This window comes from Peromyscus californicus, unplaced genomic scaffold (assembly GCF_007827085.1).
Source record: "Peromyscus californicus insignis strain IS unplaced genomic scaffold, ASM782708v3 Scaffold_5__1_contigs__length_169319896, whole genome shotgun sequence".
Taxonomy (NCBI): Eukaryota; Metazoa; Chordata; class Mammalia; order Rodentia; family Cricetidae; genus Peromyscus; species Peromyscus californicus.
This window is the reverse complement of record NW_026294573.1, coordinates 67,549,018-67,570,170: the sequence shown is the minus strand read 5'-3', so window position 1 is coordinate 67,570,170 and position 21,153 is coordinate 67,549,018. Positions and strand designations below refer to the sequence as shown.

At 39.1% G+C, this 21,153-nt stretch overlaps 1 protein-coding gene across 3 annotated transcripts in view; it reads left to right on the top strand.

The window, feature by feature from the left end:
• Ccdc171 (coiled-coil domain containing 171) overlaps positions 1–21,153 on the top strand; it is a 314,303-nt gene that overhangs the window by 207,110 nt on the left and 86,040 nt on the right. For all 3 annotated transcript variants that reach the window (XM_052716877.1, XM_052716878.1, XM_052716879.1), the window contains one exon: positions 124–178. In XM_052716877.1, the coding sequence (XP_052572837.1) occupies positions 124–178 (55 nt within the window). The remainder of the gene's footprint in view (positions 1–123; positions 179–21,153) is intronic.

Genomic DNA, 21,153 nt, shown 5'->3' with positions numbered 1-21,153 from the left:
CAGCATCAAGTGCTATGCTTTTAAAGGGAGATCAAAGACAGTTAGGAATAGTGACTAAAATGGAAACAAATGTAAGAAGATTTGAGTTATACTCACACTTAATATTTTCTTTCTTTTTTCTAGAGACAAAGAATGTGTTGCTAATCACATGAGAACAGTAGAAAACATGCTTCATAAGGTATTACAAATTTTTAAAATCATTCAATTTCTGCTCTGATTATTCTGGTCATTTTTTTATTAAGTGCAAAGTAGTTTAATTATTTTTGACCATCTTTTAAAGTAAATTAGCAAAAACATACTTTGGAAATGACTATGTACTATATTGTCATTTGTTTTCTAGAACTCATTTTAGGTACTTGGTAAAACTATGAAAATTATGTTTTCTCCAAACTGGTCTAAATGCACTGCAGTTATTTGTGGTCTTTATTGAGTGGTCCATAGGCCACCACCATTCTCACCTGACACAATATTGGACTGTTGTCAAACAACTGTCCATGCATGTACACATGAAGAGATAGGATATATTGGCAATAGTTGTGTTCCTTAGCTAGGTAATAAGTTATTCAAATGGAAATTTCTTACTTATATGAATGTATTCTTAAAATGAAAAATCCATTTAACAACCTATTATTTTCAAAACTGATTGCTTTTATATTATAAACTATGACTTAATATGTAGTAATTAGCAGCACAAATGTGTTGCATAGTAAAAAGTTGTTAGCTATTCATTGTGTAAGCACCTTGAGTAAAATATATGTTCATTATTTCATTAAGAATTTTTTATACTTATTTGTTTATTCATGTACTTTGTGTGTGTGTGTGTGTGTGTGTGTGTGTGTGTGTGTGCGCGCGCTTTTGTCCACCAAGTCATCTTGGCAGCCCCTCATTATTTAAAAGTAATATTATTTACATATTTGTGTTATTATCTAACTGACAATATTTTGGAAATGCAGATATCTAATACTTTTAAGATATATGGAAGTAATGAATGACTAACAAGAATTTTTTTTTTTTTTTTTTTTTTTTTGGGTTTTCGAGACAGGGTTTCTCTGTGCAGCTTTGCGCCTTTCCTGGAACTCACTTGGTAGCCCAGGCTGGCCTCGAACTCACAGAGATCCGCCTGGCTCTGCCTCCCGAGTGCTGGGATTAAAGGCGTGCGCCACCACCGCCCGGCCTGACTAACAAGAATTTTAAAACCCTAAAATTAATACTTTTAAAAAATTCTTCTCTCATATATTACATCCCGACCTCCTTCTATTTCCCTTAAAAACAACAACAACAAAAACAAAACAAGGCAGGCTTTCCAGGGATATCCAAACATAGCCTAACAAGATACAGTAGGATTAGGCACAAACCCTCATATCAAGGCTGGACATGGCAACCTACAAGGAGGAAAAGGGTCCAAGAGCAGGCAAAGGAGTCAGAGACACTCCCCACTCTCATTGTTGGGAGTCCCACAAGAACACAAGCTACTCAGCCATAACATATGCAGCGGACATAGCTCAGACCCATACAGGCTCCATATTTGTCCCCTCATATAACTAATACTTTTAAAGAAATGAAATAATAGCGAACTAGCCAGGGGTGGTGGTGCACGCCTTTAACTCCAGCACTCAGGAGGTAGAGGCAGGTGGATCTCTGTGAGTTTCAGGCCAGCCTGGTCTACAGAGAGAGTGCCAGGACAGCCAGGGCTACACAGAGAAACCCTGCCTCAAAAAACAACAAGGACAACAACAAAAAACAAAAACAAAACAAAAGAAAAAATAATGAGCTAATATTTTAATACATTTTAACACTTAAAAAACACTAATCCACTGTATTCTTTGAAGTTTTGAAAATGACATTTTTAAATCACTAAAAATATTCTGGAAAAAATCTAGTAGTCTGAGTTCTATTTTCATTTAGGATTCTTTAAACCGTGGTCTCTTTCTTTCCCCAGAGAGTTTAGCCAGTAGTATAGTTTAATACTCACACCAAGTAGGTGTGTGCTTCAGATCTGAAATTTAGATTTTCAGCTAAGTGTGTCTTAGATATTATTTTTATCTGCTGTGTCTTAGGATGGAAATGTCATATGTATAACATGCCCCTTATATAGTTAGCGTTGACTTTGAAATCTAATTGTTCAGCTCTCCAGATGGAAGAGAAATGTTAGGTAGAGCCTAACTTGTCCAATTGATGTGGATTCCAGGGAAAGCCATTGTCAATGTAAAGTGCAAATATTAGACCCTGTCCTTATGAAAATGGAAAGTGTCTATTTGAATATAAGACTAAAGGTAACAGGACAACTATAGCCACACAGTTCTTCAGTTTTTTTTTTCTTTTTGTCACACAAAAGAAGAAAGTCTACAGCACTGGTCTGATGCCTCCTACTTCAGAAGCCATAGATAACTATTTTGATTTTTGGCTTTGGCTATTAATGCAGTGGTGTTTAACTTGTCAGTTACTCTTCAAACTTGAAGTAAAAAAATTTACAAAAGACTACTGATAATTAGGGATAGTTATCTTTTTTTGTGAAGTTCTGCATGAGAATGATTGGTTGGCAAGAGGGTCTTGAAGCTCTCAGAGAATTAGCCATACCTGTCCTTAGGTCACAGTGTGCCACACAGGTATTTTTCTCGTGTTTTTGGAGACTGTGTGGTATAGCTTTATTTACTGTCTTTAACACACGGCTTAAGAGTATCAGTTATTATAGAATAAAACTAACTATAAGTTGACAAAATGAATTTAAATATTACTTCTAATATAGTAAATAATTTGTTTCCATGAACATTTTTCTGCATTTTAAAATATTTTAATGATATTTGCTAATTCCTAAACTTGACACACTCCATTAAACTTTTCAGAATCTAAAACCATATTGTATAAAGCAGTTGTCTATCTACTATTTTTTAATCCCACTTGGGACTGATGCTGGTATTAAATAAGAAAAATAATGTCTTTTATTTAAAAGCACGTGCAGGGCCAGAGAGTTGGCACTTACTGCTCAAACCTGATGACCTGAGCTTATCTCCAAAACGTGGATGGAAGGAGAGAACTGAATCCCAGAAGTTGTCCTCTGACCATCACGACTGCTCCCCCTCACCAGGCAAACACACACATGTGTACATGTGCACATACACTAATAACATAGTTTTTAATTTAAAAGAAAAGAGGGAGAAGAATGTACACAGTTGGTTCTTGATACTTAGCAGTTTTGCACCTGTAGTTTTAACTAAGTACAGATTATCTCTCTTTCTCTCTCTCTCTCTCTCTCTCTCTCTCTCTCTGTGTGTGTGTGTGTGTGTGTGTGTGTGTGTGTGTGGACATGTGTCATGTGGACATGTGTGTTAGAGGTTGGTGTCAGGTGTCTTCCTCAGTCTCTGTCCACCTTATTCTTTGAAACAGGGTCTCTCACTCAGCCTGGGGCTCATTGATTCAGCTAGCCTGCCTGGCCAGTGAACTCCAGGGAACTGACTGACCTATCATCCCCACTGTTATTTTGTATGTGAACCACCAATCCTAGCTGGTAGGTGTGGTTGGTGATCTGGAACCAGGCCCCTGTGTGTGTAGAACAGACCCTTTACTAACCGGCCCCTGTGCGTGTAGAACAGACCCTTTACTACCGCACTGCTTCTCTAGCCACCCCTACTCAGATCTTGGAAAAGAAACATGCCTGTGCTAATTAAACATGTGGAGACTGGCTTTCTTCTCAAACAGCACAGATAATAAATAAATGCAATTCTATAGCATTTTCGTTGCTTTAGGTAGATACAACCTAGAGATGATTAAAAAAATGTGGGAGGACAAGAAAGACACAGGGATCGCCCAATGACAGAGAAATGGAATGAGATCTACATGAACAGCGTGGACATGAGTGGGGGTAATGAAAGGCGAGGGTCGAGGGAAAGAGAGCTTGGGGGAGCGGGAGATCCCAGCTGGATCAACAACAGAGAGGGAGAACAAGGAATAGGAGACCATGGTAAATGAAGACCACATGAGAACAGGAAGAAGCAAAGTGCTAGAGAGGCCCACAGAAATCCACAAAGATACCCACACAACAGACTGCCGGCAATGGTCGAGAGACAGCCCGAACTGACCTACTCTGGTGATGGGATGGCCAAACACCCTAATTGTTGTGCTAGAAACCTCATCCAACTACTGAGGGATCTGGATGCAGAGATCCATGACTAGGCCCTGGGTGGATCTCTGGGAGTCCAATCAAAGAGAATGAGGAGGGTTTATATGAGCGAGAATTGTTGAGACCAAGGTTGGATAAAGCACAGGGACAAATAGCCAAATGAATGGAAACACATGAACTATGAACCAATGGCTGAGGGGTCCACACTGGATCAGGCCCTCCGAATGGGTGAGACAGTTGATTGGCTTGATCTGTTTGGGAGGCATCCAGGCAGTGGGACCAGATCTTGTGCTCATTGCATGAGTTGGCTGTTTGAAACCTGGGGCCTATGCAGGATTGTTTGGCTTGGCCTGGGAGGAGGGGACTAGACCTACCTGGACTGAGTCTACCAAGTTGACCTCAGTCTGTGGGGAAGGCTTTGCCCTGGAGGAGATGGGAATGGGGGGGGGGCGTTGGGGGGAAGGTGAGGGGGACAGGAGGGGGGAGAACAAGGGAATCCGTGACCGATATGTAGAACTGAATTGTATTGCAAAATAAATTAAAATAAATTAAAAAAAAAAGTGGGAGGAAGTGAGATGGCCACTCTTTGATAGACTGTGCGATTAGCATGCATGAAGATTGAGTTCAGTACCTAGCAGCAACAAGAGAAATAACACAAAACACATGGGAAGGTGATCTAAGTTCTATACAAACACTGCATCACTCGATGGGGAATTGGTATCCTTGAAGTTTGTGTCTTGAGTAGGCCAATGTCTCATCCTGCAGCCAGTCCTTGACAGGAACAACTATTTTCCTTCCAAAGAATAATTTTGATTATTTTAAAACATATATTTATTGGGTTGGAGAGATGGCTCAGCCATTAATAGTGCTCTTTCAGAAAACCTGAGTTTGATTCCCAGCACCTACAACAGGTGGTTCACAACTGCCTGTACCTCCAGCTCCAGGGGATTCTGATGCCTCTGGCCCCTGCAAGCATGAACACTCATGTGCACATACCCACATGCAAACATATAATTAAAAATGATAAAATTAGCCGGGCGGTGGTGGCGCACGCCTTTAATCCCAGCACTCGGGAGGCAGAGCCAGGCGGATCTCTGTGAGTTCGAGGCCAGCCTGGTCTCCAAAGCGAGTTCCAGGAAAGGCGCAAAGCTACACAGAGAAACCCTGTCTCGAAAACCCAAAAAAAAAAAAAAAAAAAAAAAAAAAGATAAAATTAAAAACCATGTATTTATTGAGGCCTCTTTTTTGAAATAAGGTCTTGATTTGTAGTATAGGTTAGAATCAAGTTCACCATCCTCCTGCCTCAATCTCTCAATTGCTGAGATTATAGGCATGTGTTCCTATGCCTGGTGATGTGAATTTATGATGGAGGTCAGAAGTTAATTTTTTATTGATATTCTTAGGGGATCAATTTCAGGATTGGTGTTAAGAAAAAGGAAAACAAGAAGGAGTCATTACAATGTTTCATGATGTACATTTTTAAGATACATTCATTTCTCTATTGAGTTGAATTCCTAGCTGGCTTTATATTTTGGAAAATCTATATCTATTGAGCTTTTCTTCTGCAAAAAGTTAATCATTTTAACCATTTAAAATGCATAATGTATAATTCAGGTGCTAGAGAGATGGCTCAGTGTTTAAGAACCCTTGCTGCTCTTGCAGAGAGGCCATGAGTTTGATTCTTAGTGCCCACATTAGGCAGCTTACAACCACCCTTAACTTCAGCTCTATGGAATCCAACACAGACACACAAATAGTCATAACACATAAACCTTACAGTGCAGTCTGTTGATTTGAATACATTAACACTATTGTACAGTGATCATATTACCTAATTGTATGACATTTAAATCACCTTGAAATAAATGCCTTGTTCATGAAGCAATTATTTCTTGCATACCCTTCATCTACTTTGACAAACATTTGTCTGTTTTCTATCTCTTTGATTTTTCTATTCTGAATAGTTGAAATAAATACAACCATACAATATATGACCCTTGTTGTCTGGCTTTTTTCATTTGGCATATTTTTGTCAAATTTCAGCTACTTGGGGAGTGTATTAATGGTTCATTTCTTTTTGTGGGAGAACATTATTCCATTATATTGGTATATTACATTTCAATAGTGTCTGGACTAACTTACATTCCTACCAACAATGTAAGTGGTTCCTCCCTTTCACTCCCCCGTTTTTTTCAGTATGTAATATTTGTCTTGATAGTAGGCATTCTAACTGGCGTCAATTTAATTTTTATTTCTGTTTCCTTTACTGCCAAAGATATGAACATTTTTTCCGTGTATTTATTGGCCTTTTGTATTTCTGGTGAGAAGTATAAGTTCAACTCACTTGCCTGTTTGCTGATTAGATTATTTGTTCTTTTGCTATTTAATGTTCTGAGTTGAGTTCTTTGTATATTCTGCATATTAAACTGTTGCCAGATGTATAGCTGGCAGAGAGTTTATCCTATTCTGTAGCCTATATTTTCACTCAGTTATTTCTGTTGCCGTGCATATGGTTTAGCAATTTTTTTAGTTTTAAAAATTTCATACAATATATTTTGATCATATTCTCTTCCCTCTCTTAACTCCTCCCAGATATTCCCCATTTCTACCATCCAGCTTCATGTTGTTTTTCCTCTCTCAATCAACAACCAAAAAGAAACAAACTCCAAACCAAATCAAATCCAACCAACTATCCAACCAACCAACCAACCAAACACACAAAAAAGCATGTAAAAAAACATGGAGCCAAGTTTGTGTTGGTCAACTACTCCTGAGGATGAAGACTGCCTTGCAGTGTACCTAGTGTTACTCCATTGGAGAAAACTGATTTTTCCCTCTTTTAGGGGATATAAACTGCATATAGCATCTTGGCTATGGGTGGAACTTTGTGCCCACTTTATTTCTTCATGCTGGGATTTTGTATGGCTTGATATTGTGCAGGTCTTGGGCATGCTGTCACAGTCTCTGTGAGTTCATGTATGCATCTGTAGCAGGCTTTCTTTTACTGTCAGCCCCCAAATCATGACATAGAGACATGCTCAGCCTTAGCTTAGGCTTGTTTCTAGCTAGCTTGTTTTTAACTTAAATAACCCATTTCTATTAACCTATTTGCTGCCCCAGGCTCGTTTATCTCATCTACATATTGTCCATCCTGCTTTCCTGCTTCTTCCGTGTCTGGCTGGCTGGCTCCCCTTTTCTCTCTGCCCACCAGTCCAACCAACCTCTCTCTCCTTAGCTATTGGCTGTTCAGCTTTTTATTAGACCAATCAGGTGCTTTAGGCATGCAAGGTGAAACAGCAGCACATCTTTACATAGTTAAACAAGTATTCTGTTCCACAACATGCATCAGCCCTGTTGTATCTGGAAAACATAGTTTCCTTGGAGTCATCCACCACTTCTGGCTCTTACAATCTTTCTGCCTCCTCTTCTGCATAGATCATGAGACTTGATGGGGGGAGGGGTTTGATAAAGGCAGCCCATTTAGAGCCTAACATTCTGGTGTTTCTTATTCTGTGGTCTCTGTGTTAATTACCATCTACTACAAGAAAAAGCCTCTCTAATGAAGGCTGAACAATGCACATGGGTGTAGGAATAGTTCATTAGGAGTTATTTTATTGCAATGTTTCTTTATCAGAGTAATAGTAGTAGGTTTTCCCCTATGGACAATGGTCTATCTCATTGAAGGCCTTGGCCTCATTAATATGTCAGGTATGGGTTCTATCTCATGGAATGGGCCTTATATCCATTTAAAAAGTGATTGGTTATTACCATAACCTCTGTGCCACTGTTGCAATACTCTGTCTTGCAGGTACCTACCTGCATTCTCATATCTCACAGGGTTTGTGGCTGTATGAGATTGGTGATTTCTTATCTGGTAATGTATGTATATAGTAACATCACTATGGATGTTAGTCAGCAGGAGTAAAGCTTTTTGTTGGACATGGCTCCATTTCTCCAATGACATAAGTATATGGTCTCTTCAGCAATAGAATTGTGCCATCAGGTTCTGGTAACCAGTAGCATTAGCATGTGATGTTCTCAGGTGGCAGCTCTGGAAACCCTTTGGCCAATGACTCAAGAATATGTAACCCATCCTGGAGGCTTTACTTAGTGTGTGATGCCTAGTTGGGACATTGTCTTCCTCATTATATTGTAACTCCATTTAAATTCCATATATATATATATATATATATATATATATATATATATATATATATTAGGAAGCTTCATAAGTTTTCATGTGGCTTTTCAAAAGGCCTGCATTTGTTAGTTGTCCCTTCTCATAGTCCCCCCTTTACCTAGCCCTTCCTTGCCCCTCATTTAATACTCCTATTCAAGTTTTCATTCTATCTCTTTCTAACACTATATTCTGTCTCCCCCTTTTTCAAAAATCCCCTCCTTCCCACTAGTCCCTCACCACATTCCTAGCCTGTGTAGATATTCTAAATGAAGCACATGTATCTAAGGCTGAAAGCTAACACGTGTAAGAGAAAACATGCAGTGTTTGTTTTTCTGGGTCTGGGTTAACTTACACAGGATGATTGTTTCTAGCTCTATCCATTTACCTGAAAATTTCATTTTTCTTAACAGCTCTATTGTGTAAATGTACTACGTTTCCATTATCCATTCATCAGTTGATGGGTGTCTAGGCTGTTTTCAATTTCTGGCTATTATGAATAGAGCAGCAGTGAACATGGATGAGCAAGTGTCTCTATAGTAAGATAGAGAATCTTTTACCCAGGAGTGATATAGCTGGATCTTGTAGTAGATCTATTTTTACCTTTTTGATAACCTCTATATTTGTTTTCTATAGAGGCTGTATGAGTTTATACTCTCACCAGCAATGAGTAAGTGTTCTCCTTTCCTTGTATCTTTGCTAGCATATGCTGTCATTTGTTTATTAATCTTAGTCATTCTGACTGGGGTAAGATGAAATCTCCAGGTAGTTTTAATTTGCATTTTCTTGATGGCTGAGGATGTTGAACATTTTCCAAAAGTTTTTCTCGGCCATTTGTGATTTACCTTTTGAGAACTCTGTGTTTACTTATATACCCCATTTTTTTGAATTGGGTTATTTGTTTTCTTGATGTTCAGTGTATATATATATATATATATATATATATATATATATATATATATATAAAATTAATTTTTTTTCAAGATAGGGTTTTTCTGTGTATCCCTGGCTGTCCTAAAACTTGCTCTGTAGACCAGGCTACCTTGAACTCAAGAGATCTGCCTGCTTTTGCCTCCTGAGTGCTGGGATTAGAGGCATGCACCACTACGGCCTGGCTTCAGTTAAGTTCTTTGATACTCTTGATACTAATTCTTTGTCATATCTATCTATCTATCTATCTATCTATCTATCTATCTATCTATATGTCATATATATATAATTGGTAAATATTTTTCCCCATTTTTAGGCTGCTGCTTTGCCCAAATGATGTCCTTTGATGTACAGAAGACTTTCAGCTTCATGAGGTCCCATTTATTAATTGTTGGTCTTAGTGCTTGTGCTATTGGTGTCCTGTTCAGAAAGACCTTTCCTGTGCCAATGAGTTCAATACTGTTTCCTACTTTCTCCTCCATCAGATTCAGGGTGTCTGGTTTTATGTTGAGGTTCTCAATCCGTTTGGAATTGAGTTTTGTGCAGAGTGATAGCTACAGACCTACTGTCATTCTTCTAAATGCATACAAGCTTTTAAATGTTACAATATCTTCTTTATCAGTTCTTGCTCTTATTTTCCAAGCTGTGGTGTTATATTTATTGTCTATGCCTAGATCTTGAAGTATTTTCTGTATGTTTTTCTCTACTAGTTTTAGATCTTAAGTTTTTGGCTCACTTTGAATTAATTTTGTACAAGGCAAGACATAGGGATTAGTTTCTTCTTTTATATGCAGTTTTTCTAGCACCAATTTTTAAAAGACTTTTGTTAAAGTATGTTTTGGCACGATTATTGAGAATCAGATGGTTGTAATTGTATGAGTTATTCCAGTTCTTCTATTCTATCCTATTGATCTATGGGTCTCTGTTGGTCCCAATAATACACTGTTTTTGTTACTGTGGCCCTGTGGTATATTTAGAAATTAGTTATCATGATACCTCAATGTTTAGCCTTTGGGTTCAAGATTGTGTTGACTGTTGTAGGTAATTTTTTGTTTCAATATTAATTTTAGACTTGCTTTTTTATATATCTATAAAAAATTGTCCTTGTAATTTTGATGGAGATTATGTTGAATTTGTAGATCTCTTTTGGTAATAAGGCAACTTTCATAATATTAGTTCTTCTCCATGAATATGGGATATTGGGCTGGATAGTTTTATGTCAACTTGACATAAGATAAAGTCACCAGAGAGGATGAAACCTCAATTAAGAAAATGCCTACATAAGATAAGGCTGTAGGAAAAGCTGTAGAGTACTTCCTATATTAGTGATTGATGGAGGAGGGCCCAGCCTGTTTTGGGTGGTGCTATCCTTGGGTTGGTGGTCCTGGGTTCTATAAGGAAGCAAGCTGAGCAATCCATGTGGAACAAGCCAGTAAGCAGTACCCCTCCATAGTGTCTGCTTCAGTTCCTGTCTCCAGGTTCCTACCATGTTTGAGTTACTGTGCTAACTTCCTTTGATGATGAACAGCAATATGGAAGTGTAAGCCAAATAAACCTTTTCCTCCCCAACTTGTTTTTGGTCAGGTTTTTTATTTTGTTTCTCTCTTTCTTTCTTTCTTTCTTTCTTTCTTTCTTTCTTTCTTTCTTTCTTTCTTTCTTTCTTTCTTTCTTTCTTTCTTTCTTTTTCTTCTTTTTTTTTGGTTTTTTGAGACCGAGTTTCTCTGTGTAGTTTTGGTGCCTGTCCTGGATCTCACTCTGTAGATCAGGCTGGCTTTGAACTCACAGAGATCTGCCTGGCTCTGCCTCCTGAGTGCTGGGATTAAAGGCATGCGCCACCACCACCTGGCTTGGTCAGGTTTTCATCACAGCAATAGCAACCCTAACTAAGACAGATGTCTTCTTCAGTTTTTTCCTTATAAGGTTTTAAAGTTGTCATTGAAGAATTATTTCACCATCTTGGTTAGGTTCATTTCCAGTAACCCTTTTGAACACTCCTTGCAAGGCCATTGTGAATGGAGCTATTTTCCTGATTTCTTTCTAATCATGTTTTTGGTTTGTTTGTTTGTGTATAGAAAAATCACTTTAAAAAACTGTTGAGTTTATGCTAGTTTGCTGATGTGTTTATCAAGTCTAAGAGTTTTCTGGTGGAGTCTTTAGGGTCTTTTAAGTATAGGATCATATTGTCAGCAAATAGGCTTCCTATTCTCATATCCTTTTATTTCTTTCTCTTGCCTAGTTGCTCTCACTAAGACTTCAAACAGTATCACACTAGAGTAAAACTTCCAGGGTGATGGCTCACTCAGCCACTGGAAGGAGAGAGGCCCTGAGAAACTAAAAGGCAGATCTTTTGCTCTCCCTAGGTACGAGGTTTCGTTGTAAAAATTCCTAAGCCAGTTTCTCACCACTGCTCCAGTGAGTAGCTGAGAAATGCAATAGCCCTTTCTGTGGCATCCCTCTAGTATACATATCCCCATCTTAAGCTTCATGTTTTCATAGTGCTAGCTGGTGCACCTGTGGGTCTTCCTAGGACTTTGTTTTTCATGGGGAAAAGCCAGTAAGCAGTGTTCCTCCATGGCCTCTGCTTCAGTTCCTGCCTTCAGGTTCTTCCTTTGAGTTCCTTCATAATAGACTGACCAAATGTATAAGCCAAACCCTGTTCCCCCTCAAATTGTTGTTGGTCAGTGGTGTTTTATTATAGCAGTAGAAACCTAACTTTGAAAGATGAGTAGTGAGGAAAAGAAGGAAAGGAAAATAGTAAACAGCAGATAGAAGCCTGGTAAAATCCAGAAACTCTGAATTTTAGAGTAATAAAAGAAACAAGACAGCATAACACAGAGCCATAAATAAATAGCTGGCCCATAAGGAAAAGAGGAAAACAAAGCTTTCTGGCGCTAGACTTTTGGAAGTTTGTTATACTCATTCATTCCCTTCTGAGATCTATTTAAAATTTGTGTTTCTTTGTGAATTCATTTTGATAATTTATTTTATTCAAGTTATCTACTTTGTCAACATGTAAATATTCTCTTAGCATGGAAAGTTAGAGTCCTCATTTAAAAACTTTCTTCTGGAGAGAAAAAAGGGTGTGGATTTGGGTGGGTAGGGTGGTGGCAAGAATCTGGGGGCGGGGCGCAGTTGGGCGAGGGGAAACTATAATCAAAATATACTGTATGAAAACATCTATCTTAATTAAAAACATAACTTCTTTTTTAATGTAGTTGTTGACAGCCATACATTTTAATAAATAGTGCATAAGTTTTGATTCTTTTGTGTATGTATCTATATCAAAATATTTTAAATGTTGCTATCATTTAGTCTTTAAGCTATTTGTCCTGGTTAGTAGTTTTCCAACTTGACACAAACTGGAGTCCTCTGAGAAGGAGGAAATGAGAAACTCATTGGAGAAAATGGCCTCCATTTCCTATAGGTAAGCCAATGTAGCTCCTTCGTGGTTAATGACCCAATAGCTAATATCCACACATAAGTGAAAACATACCATGTTTGTCCTCCTGGATCTGGGTTATATCACTCAGGATGAGTTTTTCTAGTTCCAACTATTTACCTGTGAATTTCTTTCTTTCTTTTTTTAAATTTAAATTTAACTTAATTTTTTTTTAGTTTTTATTCTTATAGTTTTCTCTCCCTCCACTCCTCCCAGTTCTTCCCTATCTCCCCTCTCCTCCAGATCCAATTCCTTTCTGTCTCTCATTAGAGAAGAACAGGCTTCTAAGAGATTACAACCAAGCATGACAAAATAAAATGTATTAAGAAAACGCAAAACCATCACATTGAGTCTGGACAAGGCAAGCCAAAAGAAGAGAAAGAGCCCTAAGAGCAGGCACAAGAATCAAGAGAACCTACTCATTCACACACTCAGGGTCCCATAAAAATACTAAGCTGAAAGCTATAATATATACGCAGAGGACCTGGGGCAGACCCATGTAGGCTCTGTGTTTGCTGCTCCAGTCTCTGTGAGCTCATATGAGCCCTGCTTAATTGATTCAGAGGGCCATATTCTCTTTGTGTCCTTTAGCCCCTCTGGCTCTTAGACTCTCTGCTACCTCTTCTTTTGGGCTGACTGAGCTCTGAGGGGAGAGATTTGATGGCGACATCCCATTTAGAATCCCTCTCCACATAATGTCTGTCTGTCTGTTGGTCTCTGCATCTCTTCTCATCTGCTGCTGGAGAAGCTTCTCTGCTGATGACTGAATATGGTACTGATCTTTGAGTATAGCAGAATATCATTAGGAGTCATTTTATTGATATGTTTTATTTTTTTTTAGACCAGTAGTATTTGGTTTTATCCTAGGTTTCCAGGATATCTAGTCTCTGGTTCTTGGGTATGGTTTTCATCTCATGGGGTGGACCTTAAGTCAAATCAGACATTGGTTGACCACTCCCACAAGTTCTGTGCCACCGTTGCCCTATCATATCTTGCAGGCAGACAGACTGTAGGAAAAAGGTTTTGTGGCTAGGTTGGTATTAATGTTTTTCCTTGGTAGCCTGCACAGTACCTTCCCACACTGAAGACACTAGAAAATATGGGTAAAGACTCAGTGTAGGCTCTAGCTTGACCTCTCAATGTTCAATGAGTTGTGTGGGTCTTGTCCTCAGCCATGGGGCCCCTTGTGTCAGTTTGTGGAGAACAATCCATTGTCTTAAGCAACAGCCTGGGTTGTTTGGGGATTTTCATAGAAGCCCCTTAGCCAACAACTCAATTGAATGCAAGTTAGTCACACCACTGGAAGCCTTGTTTGGTGACAAAAGATGGCCGGTTGAGACTCTACCTTATTAGGAGACTTCACTAGGATCACGTTCATGTATTTTAAGAAGTTTCCACTGTACTAGGTTTACATATCATCCCTCAAATGCTCCTCAAGTCTGTCTCTCCCTGCATTCTCTCCCTCAACTCTATCTCCCTTCCCCCACCCACCTGAACCTCCTGTTCCTGTCCCACCCATAACATCTATTCTACTTCTGTCTCACAGAATGATCCACGTGTCCCTGCTAGACCATCCATCTATATCTAACCTCTCTGGGTCTACGGATTGTAGCTTGGTTACCATTTACTTGATGTCCACATATAAGCAAATGCATACCATATTTATTTTTCTGGGTCTGGGTTACCTCACTCAGGGTGATTTTTTTCTAGTTCTATCCATTTGCCTGAATGTTTAATGATGTTGTTGTTTTTTTAACAGCTGAGTAATACTCCATTGTATAAATGTACCACATTTTCTTTATCCATTCTTAGGTGTTTCTAGTTTCTGGCTATTGTGAATAGAGCAGTAATGAACATGGTTGAGCAAGTGTCATTATGGTAGGAGGGAGTGTCCTTTGGGTATATACACAAGAGTGGTATAACTGGATCTTGAGGTAGATTGATTCCCAACTTTCTGAAGAACTGCCTTATTGGCTTCCATAATGGCTGTACAAGTTTGTATTTCTGCCAGCAATGAGTGTCCCCTTATTCCACATCTTTGCCAGCATGAGCTGTCACTTGTGTTAATGATTTTAGCCACTCTGACAGGTGGCTGAGTACTATTTCATTGTGTAAATGTACCACGTTTTGTTTATCCATTGCTCTGTTGAGGGACATTTTGGTTGTTTCCAATTTCTGGCTATTATGAATAGAGCAGTAATTAACATAGTTAAGCAAGTGTTTCTGTGGTGGGATGGGTCTAAGCACAAGAGTAGTATAGCTGGATCTTGAAGTAGATCAGTTCCCAGCTTCCTGAGGAACCGTCACACTTGATTTCCATAGAGCTGTACAAATCTGCAGTCCCACCGGCAATGGATAAGTGTTCCTTTTACTCCACATCCATAGCTATCTTTTGTTTTATTGACCTTAGCCGTTCTGATGGGTGTAAGATTAAATCTCAAAGTAGTTTTGATTTGTGTTTTCCTGATGGCTAAAGATGCTGAACATTTCTTTAACTGTTTCTCAGTCATTTGAGTTTCCTCTTTTGAGAATTCTTTTTAGATCTGTACCCCATTTTCTAATTGAGCTATTTCTTTTTTTGATATTCAGTTTTTTCATTTCTTTACGTATTTTGGATACTAGTCTTCTATTGAATGGGCAGTTGGTAAAATCTTTTCCCATTCTGGAGGCAGCTGCTTTGTCCAAATGACAATGTCCTTTGCCTTACAGAAGCTTTGTAGTTTCATGAGGTCCCAGTTATTAATTGTTGATCTTAGTGCCTGTGCCAACAGTGTTCTATTTAGAAAGTCTTTTCCTGTGCCATTGAGTTCAGGACTATTCTACACGTTCTCTTTTATCAAGTTTAGTGTATCTAGTTTTATGTTGAGGTCTTTGATCCACTTGGACTTGAGTTTTGTGCAGGGTGATAAATATGGATCTGTTTGTATTCTTATACATTCAGCTATCCAATTTGACCAGTACCATTTGTTTAAGATGCTGTCTTTTTTATCCAGTGTGTATTTCTGGCCTCTTTATCAAAAATCAGGTGTCCATAGATATGTGGATTTATGTCTGGGTCTTCAGTTTGAGTCTATTGATCATGTTTATTTTGTGCCAACACCACACTGTTTTTATTATTATAGTTCTGTAATACAATTCAAGGCTGGAGATGGTGATACCTCCAGCAGTTCTTTTATTATTCAGGATTGTTTCAGCTATCCTAGGTTTTTTGTGTTTCTATATAAATCTGAGAGTTGTCCTTTCAAGATCTGTGAAGAATTGTGTTGGAATTTTGAGGGGGTTGCATTGAATCTGTAGATTGATTTTGGTAGGTTGGCCATTTTTACTATATTAATCCTATTGATCCATGAGCATGGGGGGAATCTTCCCATCTTCTAATACCATCTTCAATTTTTTCTTCAAAGACTTGAAGTTTTTAATCATAAAAGTCTTTCACTTGCTTGGTTAAAGTTACCCCAAGATGTTATATATTTTTGAGGCTATTATGAAAGATGTTGTTTCCCTGATTTATTTCTCAGTCTATTTGTCATTTGTATATAGGAAGGTTACTGATTTTTGTGTGTCAATTTGTATCCTGCTACTTTGCTGAAAGTGTTTATTAGCTGTAGGAGTTTCCTGGTGCAGTTTTTGGAGTTGTTTATGTATACTATACTATTGTCTGCAAATAATGATACCTTGATTTCTTTCTTTCCAATTTGTATCCCCCTGATCTCCTTCAGCTGTCTTATTGCCCTATCTAGAACTTCAAGAACTATATTGAAAAGATATATAGAGAGTGAGCAGCCAGTCTTGTTCCTGATTTTAGTGGAATTGCTTTGAGTTTCTCTCCTTTTAATTTGATGTTGGCTATAGGCTTGCTGTAAATTGCCTTTATTATCTTTAGGTGTGTCCCTTTTATCTCTAATCTCTCCAAGACTTTTATCATGAAGGATGTTGGATTTTGTCAAAGCTTCTCCAGCATCTAATGAGATGATCATTTTTTTTTTCTTTCAGTTTCTGGTAGAATTCTATGCTAAAAATATCATCAGGCTCTGGGCTTCTTTTGTTTGGGAGACTTAATTAGCGTTTTTGTTTCACTAGGGTTATTGGTCTGTTTAAATTGCCTATTTTATCTTCATTTTGGTAGGTGGCATCTATTGAGAAAACTCTCCATGTCTGTCGTTGTGTCTCCCCTTTTTATCTCTAGTTTTGTTACTTTGGATCTTCTCTCTCCACCTTTTAGTTAACTTGGATAACAGTTTGTCAGTCTTACTAATTTTCTCAAAGAACCAGCTCTTTTTTTTTCATTGATTCTTTGTATTTGTTTGTTTGTTTCTGTTTTATTGATTTCAGCCCTGAGTTTATTTATTATTGTCTACTCCTTTTGGTGTTATTTTTTCTTTTTGTTATAGAACTTTCAGGTGTGCTGTTATGTTACCATTATGAGATCACTTCTTTTGTTTTTTGTTTTTGTTTTTATTTTTATATATATATATATAGGTACTTAGTGCTATGAAATTGCCTCTTAGAACTGCCTTCATTATGTCCCATAAGTTTGGGTATGTTGTGTCTTCATTTTCATTCAATTATGCAGTCTTTTATTTTTTCATTCTGGTGGATTTTCCTTACTGTCCAGAGTCCTTTCATCTTAGTTGGGAAGATTGCCTTGTCATTGTTGATTGTACAGATCTAGTGGCAATATACTCTCAACTTGTTTTTCTTGGAATTTAAAAGATTTTCCATCATTAAAATAATTACATTTTGTTGTGATAAGAATGCTAACTAGCTGGTTGGTAGGGCACATGCTTTTGATCCCAGCACTCAGGAGGCAGAGGCAGGTGGATCTCTGTGAGTTCGAGGCCAGCTTGGTCTACAGAGCAAGCTCCAGGACAGTCATGGCTACACAGAAAATGTCTGGCTTGCCTCCCCCCCCCATCACACACTAAAGGAATGCCAACATTTTAACTCTCCAGATAGATGTAATGTACAGTACTATTTTGTTAATTGTAGGAACAATGAACAAAAGACTTCCTGACTTCCAGATGCATCGTAATAAATTGATGCCTGGTCCCATTGAATAGCAGGTTATATATCTTAATCACAGTTCATCATAAAGGGAAGTCAGGGCAGGAACTGGAGGCAGGAACTGAAGCAGAATCCATGAAGGAGTGTTGTTTACTGGCTGGCTTCTCATTCCTTGCTCAGTTTGCTTTTTCAGGACAACTTAGGACCACCTGCTCCAGGTTGGGACTGCTCATATCAATTGTTAGTCAAGGAAAAGCCCCACAGGCTTGCACACAGCCTAACCCAATGGAACTTTCTTAATTAGTGCTCATGATTCTCAAATGACTCTAACTTGTGTCAGGTTGACAACTAACCAGGACAATTGTCACCTTGTCAACTTGACACAGCTGCATAACTGTTAAACCACGATCTTTTCTCTCTTGTTCATCCCCAAGCTCTCGTATTAATACCTCTTACAGTCTTTAAAGATCCGAACACTTTAAAACATCCACAGTCTCAAAGGACAAAGCCTCTCTAAACTACCCACAGCTTCTCTAAGGTCTCTAGAGTCTATAATATTTCCAAGTCTCTAAAATTCCAGAGCCCTAACTATAGGTTCCTGTAAAATAGAATGAGTTACCTACATTTTTACTCAGAGAGGGAAAAAGCAGAGTGTGCTCACAACCTAAACAAAGCAAAACCAGAACTCAGCAGCATTTAAAGTTCAGTGCTTGATGTCTGGGACCCACTCGTGATCCTCTGGACATCAGTGGGCTCTATTGCTCCAACTCTGCTGTTGGCAGGACACAGCCGCTTGCCTCAGTCTCAGGCTGGCTCCACTATACAGCTGCTGTTGTCCTTGGTGGCCATCACATTGTTATCTCCCAAATTCTGGGCTCTCAGCTGCAACTAGCCTGTATTGTCACCAATAACTTCTCCTGGGCTCTCTCAGTGACTCTGGTCCTACCACTTGGTGCCAAGCCTCAGCTTCTCCCCATGACCACTTCAATCCTGGGGCTTCTACTGCAGCTGAGGATATACCTTTTCTAAAGGCCTCTTCTGCCCTCTCACATGCCAAACCTCAGCTGCTCTGTATGACCCCTTTATGCCTTCAAAACCAGCCACCTCTGACATTATTACACATTACCAAATTCAGCTGCCAGGACATAGTACAACCTTGGCCCCTTCTGGACCCTTCTGTGTGCTGACCCTCAGATAAGGAGCACAGCCTCTGGGTGCTGACCCCAGAGAAGGAGCACAGCCTCTGGGTGCTGACCCCAGAGAAGGAGCACAGCCTCTGTGTGCTGACCCTCAGATAAGGAGCACAGCCTCTGGGTGCTGACCTCAGAGAAGGAGCACAGCCTCTGTGTGCTGACCTCAGAGAAGGAGCACAGCCTCTGGGTGCTGACCTCAGAGAAGGAGCACAGCCTCTGGGTGCTGACCCCAGAGAAGGAGCACAGCCTCTGGGTGCTGACCCCAGAGAAGGAGCACAGCCTCTGTGTGCTGACCTCAGAGAAGGAGCACAGCCTCTGGGTGCTGACCCCAGAGAAGGAGCACAGCCTCTGGATGTTGACCCTCAGAGAAGGAGCACAGCCTCTGGGTGCTGACCTCAGAGAAGGAGCACAGCCTCTGGATGTTGACCCTCAGAGAAGGAGCACAGCCTCTGTGTGCTGACCCCAGAGAAGGAGCACAGCCTCTGTGTGCTGACCCTCAGATAAGGAGCACAGCCTCTGGGTGCTGACCTCAGAGAAGGAGCACAGCCTCTGGGTGCTGACCTCAGAGAAGGAGCACAGCCTCTGGGTGCTGACCTCAGAGAAGGAGCACAGCCTCTGGGTGCTGACCCCAGAGAAGGAGCACAGCCTCTGGGTGCTGTTCCTAAGAGAACACACCTAGAAGATTTCACCTCAGTGTTACTGGTCTCATGTTAACCACCACTAATTTCTCCAGTTATTTGGCATCAATTGTCCCAGCAAAGCAAAGATTTTACTTCAGTGGCTCTTGTAGGGAGAAGTTTCTCAGGTCCTACCCAGCCCCGTGATCCGGACGAATCTCTCCCACCATCCTGCAGCCATTTATAAAATAATTACTCAGAGGCTTACTATTAATTACAAGTTGTATGGCCTTAGGCTCAGGCTTCTTGCTAGCTGGCTCTTACAGTTAAACTCGACCATTCCTATTAATGTATGTATCGCCATGTGTTCTGTGGCTTTACATGTGTTGTATTACATCTTGCTTCCCTGGGGCAGTTCTCAGTGTCTCCCCCGACTCTGCCCTTCTTTCTGTATCTCTGCTTGGATTTCCCACCTGCCTCTAAGCTACCTTGCCACAGGACAAAGTAGCTTATTTATTAGTCAATGAGAGCAACATATATTCACAGCATACAGAAAGACATCCACAGCACTTCCCCTTTTCTGTCTAATCAGAAAGGAAGGTTTCAGCTTTATAGTAAAATTATATATAATAAAATAGTTATCAGGCAAGAATTATAGTTATAATATCTAGTCTATTTGTGTTTGGCAAAATTAAGGAAAATACTCTATCATCTGTCTTATTTTTGTGAATCTAAAGTTTCATATCTGATTTACCCTTTATCATAACCAAGGGAAACTATAATTATGACTATATAGTCTTCAACTCCATCAAAGACCCCAGAAGGATATTATATTACCTAAGTAAACAGGAAGTGCATTGTAAGCAACTTCCAAAACTCTAGAAATGACCAGAGACATCTGTTTGTCTGGACAGGCACCCAAAGTTCCCCCACAATGTTGGGATATCCATCTTCAGCCTATAGTCCTAGAATCTCTCAGTTGCTTCTCCCTGTGCCTTGTAGAATGTTTGGCAGTCGCCTCTGTGAAGCAGGAACCTGAAGGACCATCTTGCCTTGCAGAGTTCAGTGGTCACCTTCCTATGGGTCCTGCATGTCGCGTTTATATAGTATCCTGTCAAGCAGTCAGAGCAATGACGGTTTTTTGCCCAGTGGCTAACATTTGCCACAAAGAAAGCAAACTCCATAATGAGTTTCTTCAATTGCCCATCATCCTCTTTGAAGTAATTGGTGCTTCCAGGAGCAGATGTGTCTCATTGTCTGGAAAAGTTTAAATTCTTAAAACATTTTAAATGCCATATTATGTAGGTCTTTGAAGTGTTTGAAGATTATCTACCTAATTGAAATGTATCTATTTATACTTAGAAAACTTAACTAACATGACTATAAGTTTGATTATCATAGATGACTAATTATTCTGTATTTTTTAATTATATATTACAATTTTAAATGAGTTGTATAAACATAAAACCTTAAACAGAGTATATGTATATATACAGTATAACAAAATTAACATTAAATTTGTATCAATAAACCAAAATACATATCAATGTAAAATATGTAAGATTAATAGTTGTTTTTGGATTAAAATAGATTAAAAATCTACCCTTTTATCCTATCATTTCTATATCATATATTCCTTTCTTCTTTTAGAAAGAGATTGACTGTGACCAATAACA